A 10,809-nucleotide genomic window follows, 5' to 3' on the forward strand; every position below is an offset into this window, starting at 1 on the left:
AGAACTTACATGATCTTGACCATCTTTCTGTATGAACTGTACATAACAAAGAGTCATTTATCAGAGCTTTGTGTTTGCAAACTTTATTTTGGTTAGGGGGAATGTTTGTGCAAGACATTTTATTCCTGAAGGTTAGGCAAAACTGGAATATCACATTTTCACAAAGTAGAGAAAGTAAGCCCCCCTCCACCACCGTTCACAACATGATCTGTCTTTGATAATCAAAGACAATCACATTAATTGGAGCAAAAATAAATCTACAGCGAGTTGTTTCACACCTGAGCCCCAATAAATATTGCCATCCGAGTCGACTGACACACAAACGGTGAGCTACAATGTGCTTAAGTAGATTAGATTCTTACAGTGCATTCTGACATATGTACTGTTTCTGCATGATAATAATATTGTGAAATGGAACCACAACACAAACAAGGTTCTGGTCGGAACATCTGAATCTTGGCGAAACTAATTGGGGTGTACTGTGCAGACAGGAACAACTCTCTCTAGATTTTTTTATGCTCATTTCACATCTTTACACGTTTACTTCACAAGATTTTCTTTAACCGTCCAAATGAGGGCAGCAGCTCTCCTTTATGTCACCAGGTTGTTGCTTATTACTGTTAGAACATGAAAAGTTCCCAACACAAGCTTTGCCAAGGCTTTTGGCCGGGGTGGTTACAGAGAGGGACGCTTGGTCACTTTGGTCAGTGAGTCAGCAGCAAACAGTTCACACATCCCGACAGTGTCTAGGAATCGTGGCACACTTCAGGACTTCAGTCCATGACACAGTATCAGTAGTTACACTAAGTAGCTTGGTCCCCCATCAGAGATTAACTTCGTGCACCTTTGTCAGCGTGCACACCTGTGTGCAAGTACCCAAGCTTAACATACACACACACGCAAGCACCCATTCACACACTTCTCCATACTAAGCCCAGTGGAGGCACTTCATATGAAACTGTAGAACCTGACTATGTCGGGCTGTTAAACGAGGCAGTTCAAAATAAACAGGGCAGGTCTGTCAAATTGTTTAGTGTTGATTTAAAGTTAAGAAACCCAGACAGGCCTGGAAGGTGTCCGTCTTTAGGCCACGCCGGGTCAGACTCCTGAGAATCACCCTGCCACTTTGAATACTGGTCAGTTTTTATAATATATTTAGAGTGATCTCCAAATATGGCTGGTAGAATAGCCGTCACCATATTTACCAGCATTTTGAGTGGTGGCAATTCTCGCCCTGCGCCCATCCCATATATAGGAACTTATTTTCATTGATAAAGCCCATACATCATTACTATTCATACACACGCACACACAAATCATACTAGTGTGTGTTAAGATTAAAGTCAATAGCAGCTTCAAGGGGCAGGCACATCAAAAATGAGAGCCAGAAAAATAAAAACTGCCATCAAGTATGAAGACCAAAAATCCAGAAAAGCTACGGCTTGCATCTCAGCTGTCTTTCTCTGAAGATGACACTTCATCTTGCCTTTCTTTCTCCCTTTTGACCTGTACTGTATTCTGAGAAGAGAAAAATGCTCAGCGCTGTGAAAGACATCAGATTAAAGCATGGATGCAAACCTCTTATTTGCCTCTGAGTGCAGACAATTCAGTTTATGCTGTCTGCGTCAATGTGTCATCTATGGCACCTAATGTGAAAACACCTATGGCTTCAGGATGCAGTGGTCCAAAAAAAAATAAATTAAACTATATAAGGATATTTATTAAGTATACCAACTAAAACACAGTCCAAATACTTTAAAATAACTGCTACAGCCCTGTTCTACATACCTATTAATTCTGCTAAATACTATTCATATTTTACTCTTAAAATCATCTTAAATCCTTGATAGATAGGCAACATTTGAGACAGTGGGACAGGTGATTTAACAACAGGTATGAGTAGCGTTATTACCTTAATATTTCAATTTAAGGCAACCCAATCACCTAATCCCACTGCCTATACACATTAACACTGCCCAATGATCTGACAGAACAGTTTAAACAGATTTCAAAAGAACCAAAGAAAAAAAATAACTTACTCTTTCTCACAATGAAGCCATACTTAAGTTGGGATCCCGGCAAAGAAAGTCAGTTAAGGTAAGTATTAAGTAGAGGATAACTACTGTGACATTTAAGGCTTTTTCCAGAAGGCTTGAGGCTAGCGGAGCAGTTTATGCCCAGACAACATCAACCCGAAAAAAGGACTAGAGGAAGAAAATGGGTCCAGAGCTTCATGCTAGAAACATCTAGCAAAACATAACCTGCATTAAATGTTCTTAACTGTTTTTTTCTTTATAGGTAGCAGAAATACAACACAGGGTAAGGCCAGTGATTAGCAGATGAACAGCCCACCACACGCCACACAGATAATGTCCACACCACCACGTCAGTTCACTTGTATTACAGTAGTAAAGTGGTGAGGAAATGTCTTGGGAGGAGGGGAAATGAAGCATTTTCCCAGCTTGCATTATTTGAAGTACTTGCAGGCTTGCAAGTGATCAATTTGCTTTTCACATACTGACATACATATGCCATTTTAGTATTAATGGGATGCCATTCTGTTTCACATTAGCTATATAGACAAATAGGGGCTAATGGAGTTTCTGCTCCTTTTGCCAAATGTTAAGCATTAACATTTAAAAAGTAATTTCTACAGTTCAAGTAGGACCATCTACAAAAAAAATGACAAATAAAAGAATAACTACTTCAAAAGCAATTCTTAAAATATTACACACGAGAGCACTTTAGACTTCCCAAACATAAGAAAAACTACTCGCAACTCAAGAAACTACAAGAATCTCGGAAATGGAGAATGTTACTGTTTTTGCTAGTGCTGGCTTTGTCTTATTTTTAACTAGAACTCTGCTTAACAGTGATAGTTAGCCATTTTTGCACACTACCTGGACCTCTCGCGGTACAGTTCAGAAGCCATGTTGTATTCCTGATAAAAGGAGTTGCGGCTCTCACTAAAGCCCATCAACAAGTGTACGCCTCCTCTATGGGTGGGAGCTCCTGGGACAAAAACCTTATCAACAGTCTTGTTAATTGCATATACATGTAACCTTCTTGTTTAAATGGATCACAAACCTGTTAAGAGGATAAATAATTTCAAATAAAAACATTTCACAAGGACATCCTAAATCTTGCCTTTGGGCAGTTGTAAGGCCACAAATGCTGAAAAAGTTGAGTTGTTCCATGTCAACCTAGGAAAAGCACTGTGACAATCATATGGCAAGCATATTCTCAGCTGCAAATGAATATTTTAGAACACCATATATACATGAACAAAGAGCAGCACGTCCATGCCAGTGATGAAAAGAGGAATTCTACTCAACAGTGGACAACAATCTCAAAAACCCTTCATCTGCAACAAAGGTACGACATGGCTTAAGACCTGAGGAATACTTTGAAACATCACAACCTGGTGGGTCTACAAATCAAGCTGTGAAGCAATAAAATGTAATTGATCACTTGCAAGATCTTAAAGAATAAACCACAGAAGCTGAAAGTAGCTGTTGAGAAAAACTCAAAACACACTGAGGGGGGGATAAGCGCACGCTTTAACGGTAGCCTGGGTGATGAGTGAGGACGCCTCCGCTGTTGTTAGGCTCCTGAACTTGACCCATGGCTGACCTGTGCATCTTCTCCATCACATCTATGTTCTGCTCCTGAAAGCCAGGCATCTGGAAGTCCCCTCCCAAGAAATCCACATTCTGCATCAACTTGGCCTGGCCACTAGGACCCTCTTTCCCGGGCCGGTACTTTGCCCCTGGGATGCGGTCTGTGGAGGCAGCAGCCTGCCCCCCCTGGAAAGCCACTGGGAGGTCCTGAGGGCCAGATCCATTGTTCCCTGCCGAGGCTGGGATGCTGCCCCATGGTGGCTGCATGTAGTGGCCATTAATGTAAGGCATAGAACCTACTGGGCAGTTAACAGGTGATGAAGGTCGTGGTTTCTCTGCAGGGTGTTTTAGAGGAAAGGACTGTGCAGTGTTAGGTAGCTTGTGGGGATAGTTAAGGTTTCGAGAGGGGAAAGCACACTCAGCTGGAGGCTCCATCCTGGGGTTCTTGCAGGGATGAGCCCCCTCAGGAGGCTGCTGCATGTGGGCCAGCTGATGCTGAGCCCAGGAGCGCTGCTGCTGCAACTGCTGTAGTTGTTGTAAATGTTGTTGCTGTAACTGTTGCTGTTGTTGTTTCTGCTGATGTAAATGGTGCTGAAGCTGCTGTTGTTGTTGTTGTTGTTGTTGCTGCAGGTGTACCTTCTCTGGGTCTGTGTGAAAGGCAGGTATGTTATTAGTAGCAGCTATGTTGGGCTGTGAATGGAGAGCAGCACTGGGAGTCTGAGCTGTAGCTTTGTCCGGGGGTCCCACCATGAGGCAGCTGGGCACAGAGCCCAGTGCCGGGTGGTGAGAGGACACCCTTGAGCTGGCGTTGATCAGCAGGTTGCGGCTGATGGGGCTGGGGTTTGCGATCTGGCCCTCACAGACTGAGGTGGTGCCCATGCCAGCCCGTGCCTGGCACAACTGGTTGATTTGGTGCACAATGCTGCTCAAGTCACCGGGCCGGTTCTGATGCAGGCTGGCTGCCATGGACAGTGGGATGGTGGAGGTAGATACAGTTACATTTGGTGGGGCGTCTGCGTCAGGGAGCTTACGGGGCCCATATGCCCCCGGTGGGGGCTGCTGGAGGCTATTAGGCATGGTGGGAGGTCCTGCACCCACAGCCTGGGGAAGGGGCTGTGAACTGACGAGCCCCTGTGTGTGCTGCAGGTTCGGAAGCTGAGCTCCATCAGACATGTGGCGCAGATCCTGAGTCACTCCTTGTTGTGCAAGTAAAGCTTGCGGAGGAGCCGGTTGATGCTTTAGTGTCTGCAGATGAGAAAGATGCTGCTGCGGTACGACCGGTGGACAGGACTGGCCCTGCTGTTGCTGCAGAGGTTGGGTGTGAGGCAGGCTCTGCTGCCTCTGGATGCCCTGTGGGTGAGCCAACCTTTGCTGCTGTGAAGTCTGAACCTGTGACAAGCTCTGCTGCCGCTGCAGAGCCTGTGCATGAGCCACACTCCTCTGCTGTAAAGCCTGTGGGTGAGGCATGGTTTGAGGCTGCTGTAAAGTCATTGGGTGAGTCATGCTTTGCTGTTGCTGTAGTGCCTGTGGATGAACCATGCCCTGCTTCTGGGCAGCCTGGGCCGCCGGCTGAGACGGGCCTTGTAGGTGAGGAGCAGGTTGAGGAAGATTTAAAGTGCTTTGAGTGGCGTACGGCCCGCTGTGAGGGTTCATGACGGTCTTATGAAGCTGTCGGACGCGGCTGCCGTCCGACTCTTTGATGATGCCTTTGGCAGGCGCACGGAGGACAGCCAGCAGGCCCCTACTGGAGCTGACCTGAGAGGGGTAGGGACTGTGGCGCTGGCTGGACGAGGACGTGTCAAGCCCGTTGACTGTGCGGCGAATGTGCTTCCTTTGAGGTACTTTGACACTGTTGGGGAAGATCTGGATGGTCAGAGGGTTGTTGGCAACTTTCTTAGCATAGGCATCCAACTCTGCTGGGGTTGGATAGCTGGCAGATCTCATCTTCTGTGTAGTTTCCCCTGCAATGTGTAGAAGGTCAGTGAACCAGAAATGCCCAGCAAAGCACACTGACAATACATCGCAACACTGTATACTGAAATGTACATTAACGCCACACTGTGTGACAGAAAGCAGCATGGGAATAAAATGTACTGCAGCGCGAGCTTCACTGTAGCTTTATCTCTTACAGCCCTCTATTAAAGGCCTTTTTCATGGCAGCCATATTGATATGAACCAGGGTAAACACAAGTGTTAGCAATGATACTCATTAAGGTTATGTTCCATTTAGTGTAGCAGTGCCTTATCAGTAAGGCTGGGTATCATTTAAAATAACTTAAAAGGTATCAAGTACTGATACTCAGCCCTACTCTCCAGTGAGTCAGCATGCACAATTAGCAGCACCCTGATTCTCTTTAACCTGAGTGGAACAGAAGCTCAGTATCATTTTTAACCCCTATGGTCACACTGTTATTCATGACAAAATGGCTGCTGTGAACATGGTCTGAGCTGGTATTTCTAGACCTAGGCCCTATGTTTTTTTTTTTGTTTTGTTTTTTTTTTACAAATTTGGGGGTCTAAATGACTGAGAGGTTTTGGAACCGGTCCAGTAGATCACCTCAGATGGCAGCCACAAAACGGGCTGCAATGTAATCCTTGGAGGCAAATGCACCTGTCAGCACATGGCCACTAAAAGTGCTTGTTTTTGCCACTCACAGACTTAGATTGTTATCATAAGTGTCTAATTTGGGAAAGGAACCCTGCAGAGATAGACTTTTTCAGACAGAGAGTTGCTGGGCTACTGCTGCCTTGATTCGTTCATCTGTTTGTGTGACTTTGGTGTTTTTAACACATTAATTCAACTAACGTTGACGGGCACAAGGATAAAGTTGCAGGCACTGCAGCCCATTTCATGGTTGGCAGTTGAGGTGATCTACTGAACCAATTCCAAAACATTTTTGACCTGTTAGTCAGTGATGCTAACAGGTCATTTTATAGACAACAAAAACTCACTTCACCTCCATTATATTATGCATGAAATGCATGGTGCTTTTAATTATGCGCTGGAGTGCAAAGCTGGCACAAGACTCAAGACTTTTAGTAACAAAATAAAATAAACATGTAGAGCTGCAATGATTAATAAATTACAAATCAATTATCAAATTAATCGCCCACTATTTTGATAATCCATGAATTGGCTTGAGTAATTTTTTAGAGGAAAAAGGTCCAAATTCTCTGATTTCAGCTTCTTAAATGTAAATATTTCTGCTTTCTTTGGTTCGCTCTGACAGTAAACTGAATATCTTTCGGCTGTGGACAAAACAAGACATTTGAAGATGTCATCTTGGACTTTAGGAAACAGTGACCAACATTTTTCTGACTGATTAATCAATAATGAAGACAATCACTAGTTGCAGCCCTATAAACATTATTTCAACTGTTCAACTTGTAAAGCCAGGATCAAGTATGTTGTTGAGCTATAGTTTTACCAACCTTGCACAAAAAATTTGTTGATGAGAATAATTAATTACATTGCTCTTGACTATTCACCACTATATGGTTTTTGGAGTCTGTAATAACGACACTTTCTTGTCATGTAAATTTTAGCATATCATGCATTTAAACTGTGCATAAAATAGCAACATCAACAAATTGTATGATCCCTAACACTGAACAAGGAAATGAGTCATTTCAAAGGAAACAGAACCACTACATGGTGGAGGAAAGCACTTACATTTCTGAAGTCCAGTGTTCATCTGCGTGCGGGAGAGAAGTCTGATGGTAGGGTCACCTGATGCTGGCAGACAGGCCAGCATGTCACTATTCCACTAATGCAGCATGGGACACCTCCTCCTCACCATACTGGGGAGAAACAGAGCAGGCGCAAGTCAGCCGCTGACAGACACTTACGTTGGTGTGAAATGACTTCGCTATCGCCTATTTTCACATCCAGTACAGTTTGACCTTTTGCAAATGGCAGCTTGTAATAAACTGACATCATGGTTCTGTAAAAGCAGGCGGTGTACACCCTGCAGCGAGCAAAGAGCTGAGATGGAGATGGAAAAAGATGTTTTTTTCTCCCTGAACAGAATAGCACACAGGCGCAGCATGGCGGCAGGCTGCAAGCCAAACAGCTATCTTCTTCTTCAAACTCACACACAGCAAGAAAAAATAAATAAAATAAATAAATAGACCACAATTTCCTCCGCTGAACATGTAGGTTACATTGTGAAAGCTGAATCAGAATTGAAGCATTTGTCTAAATGCATTTGTATGTAGAAAAGCTGGTCTCTGTGTTGAATACCTGCTTACACTAAGAAGAGCTGTACATGTCCAAGACAGCAGTTCAGCTTACAAAAAGCTTAGTCCATAAACCTTCTACACAATTACTGTATTATGAAGATTGCCCCACAATAACAAGTCAACTTCAGGTATTTCAACAGCGGCTGTGAACTAATGATGAATCATGCACTGTCTGAAAATCGATGATGAATCTGCAAAATGATGTATGAGTAAACCATAAGAAATTATAATTACTGGTCAGACTTGGAGTAGGTCAATAAGGCCGTGTCACTGCCTGCACAAGAATCATTTTGTTTTTAATTTTGAAAAACATTAGGACAGGAGATTAAGATCAATGGAAGAGGTGGGAGACAAAGTCCATAGTGGGGCTGCAGCTAACTATTATTTTCATTAACAATTAATTCTGTCAATTATTTTCACAATTAAAAGGACAAGTGTGTAAGATTTTGCTGTATCTAGTGGTGAGCTTGCAGAATGCAGACATGTGCACCTCACCCTCCGCTTCCAAGCAGTTAGGAGAATCTATGGTAGCTGCAAACCTCACAAGGAAAATAAATAAATAAAAACACAGAGGGCCATATCTAGAGCCAGTGTTTGGTTTGTCTGTTTTGGGAAACTCTAGAGACATGAGAGTGCAACATGGCAGCATCCATGGAAGAGGACTTGCTCCCTCTGTAGCTGTATTTGGCTCTTTCTAAGGTAACACATTTTTATTTTTATAATATATATTTTTTTATTTTTGCCAATACATCCCCTTAAATCTTACACACTGGATCTTTATCTAATTACTCTAATAGTCCATAAAATGTCAGGAAATAGTGAAAAGTTCCTGACCAACAGTCCAAAACCCAAAGGTATTCAATTTACTATCTAATGAGACATCATGTCATCGGAACTTAGGGGCTTGAACTAGGGAATATTTGGCTTGAAAAATGATATATAAAGAGCTCATTCCAAGGTAACAAAAACACGATTCTTATTTTCAGTTAGATATACTAATGAAAACGTACTGAGGAATATTATATTTCATTTCTGCCATATTCTGCCAATAAATCCCTGTAAATCTTACATGTCAGACCTTTGAATCAATAGATCAATCATCAGAGTTTATTTTCGAATGACTCATCTAATTGTTTTAGCTTTAGTGATGTGCCTTGGGCCTTTGCAACAGCGGTCGCCTACTGAAACATGTTGTTAGGTTATATCAGAGGTGTTATACAAAGAAGCAGTGTTCACAACAAGGACATAAAGGAGAGTTTAAGCAAACATCCTAGCCTCCATGAGCCAATACCCACAGCATACAGTGACAGAGTAAAGGAAAATAAAAATTAATCCTTGGTTGCAACCCTAGAGTAGATTTTATTCCTTGAATCTTCCATTGAAAGAGACTGGGAGGAGATCTCTTGGGTAATTACGTTTTCATATGATTTACTAGTCACATCATTTTGCAGATTCATCATACATGTGCAGACAGTTTATGATTCATCACTTGTTCACTTCCACCGTACAAATACTTGACTGACTTGTCATGGTACAATCTGAATGACCGAATTCCTAAAAGGATTTTAGATTGGATTTATTGCTGAGAAATAGTGTTGTCTTGGGCATGGTAAAACATCGATTTGTGAAAGGATGTATTCAATAAGAGACCTAGCTTTTCTACTTGATCTAAAGTTAAAAAAAAAAAAAAAAACTTTAGCTACAAGACGCATGCATCTATACTGACTTTGGTCCACCTTTTTAACCTCTTAATCCCACAGGATGACGCAGTGGAGTGAGTGCTGATGGAAGCACGAAAGGAAAAGAGGATCTTCATTAATGCAGACTGGATAATGTGACCTTTTCTACAGACACAGGTCACATTTACCGTGTGGAGCTACGGCATCGTCCTCTGCTAACGCCTAAATTAACCTTTGTCAGATGTTTATAAAAGTGTCGAATTACATGCTTGATGATACAGTTTATAGTGGGCTAGGTTAACTTTCAGACAGCCCGTCTGTAGCTAGGTAACGTTAGCCATCTGTCTAGCAATCCAGCCTTAATCTGCTGTAGTTTAAAACAGCTAGCTGACGTTAGTAACGGTCTAATAAATGTAGCTGGACTATTTCAGCAAGCAAAAACAGCCTGTACTGAGTGCAGCGCCACATATCTCCCTTAGTGGAAACCAAAAATGGTGAAATTACATCGTTCAATAGGTTACCTCGAGTCAAGCACCACAATAAATAAGGAGCTTCTTTGTGCTTATTGTGACCAGGCCAGCTGGTTAGCAAACTTTAGCTTTTCATTGACGAAAAACACGGAAGCGACGCGTATTAAAGAGGATAATACTTACTCCTCACGAATCTACGAGTAAGGAAACTTCATTTTGTGGAGAGATAACGTCGATATTGTTTTTAAAAATGAAGAGACCATCCCCAGTGTGTTGATTCTCCGTGCTGCTGTCCGGCTACGGCAGCAACATTTGTCGCGCATGCGCACAAAAAAGGACCCCCGGTTCTGCATTTAGGCATCAGCGGCAAACGCCTGTTTTATAGTGGCAAATTTCCACCAACGTGACAGAGGGAGAAAAGATCCTGTCATTATAATGACTAATTTTCTCAAAATAATGAGTTGGCATCTCAAAATAATGAGAGACTTTCTAAAATAAGACATAGTACAAGGTTTCTCATTATTTTCAGTTACTAATTAAATATTTTGAGAAAGTTGCTCATTATTTTGTGATACTAACTCATTTTGAGAAAGGTTCTAATTATTTTTGAGATACTGAGTCATCATTTCAAGAAAGCTTCTGATTCTAATTACTTAAATAATTTTTGCTGTTGTAATTTTTTCAACATATTGGCAGAAAAGTTATAAAAAATATTAAATTATGTTATAAAATATTATATTACACATAAAACACACAAAAAAGGTTGTATTTAAATTTTAACTTAAAAGCAGAGAAGCT

The 10,809-nt window shown here is 42.1% G+C and overlaps 1 protein-coding gene across 1 annotated transcript; it reads right to left on the reverse strand.

The window, feature by feature from the left end:
• Positions 1–67: 67 nt before the first annotated feature.
• On the reverse strand, positions 68–10,341 carry LOC146328535 (protein FAM222B-like). Its single transcript, XM_084717577.1, has 3 exons — positions 10,195–10,341; positions 7,294–7,421; positions 68–5,581 (listed from the first exon to the last, which is right to left on the reverse strand). Exons 2-3 carry the CDS (start codon positions 7,373–7,375, stop codon positions 3,561–3,563), a joined length of 2,103 nt encoding a protein of 700 aa, XP_084573703.1. The 5' UTR covers positions 7,376–7,421; positions 10,195–10,341; the 3' UTR covers positions 68–3,560.
• Positions 10,342–10,809: the final 468 nt, after the last annotated feature.

Source organism: Lutjanus erythropterus, chromosome 4 (assembly GCF_056507025.1).
Source record: "Lutjanus erythropterus isolate fLutEry1 chromosome 4, fLutEry1.hap2, whole genome shotgun sequence".
Lineage (NCBI taxonomy): Eukaryota > Metazoa > Chordata > Actinopteri > Lutjaniformes > Lutjanidae > Lutjanus > Lutjanus erythropterus.

Bases quoted from the DNA above. Each gene is read 5' to 3' on its own strand.
- LOC146328535 (XM_084717577.1), bottom strand. From the start codon at position 7,375: ATGCTGGCCTGTCTGCCAGCATCAGGTGACCCTACCATCAGACTTCTC. The intron at 5,582-7,293 runs GTAAGTGCTTTC...TACACATTGCAG, and splicing joins GAACACTGGACTTCAGAAAT to GGGAAACTACACAGAAGATG.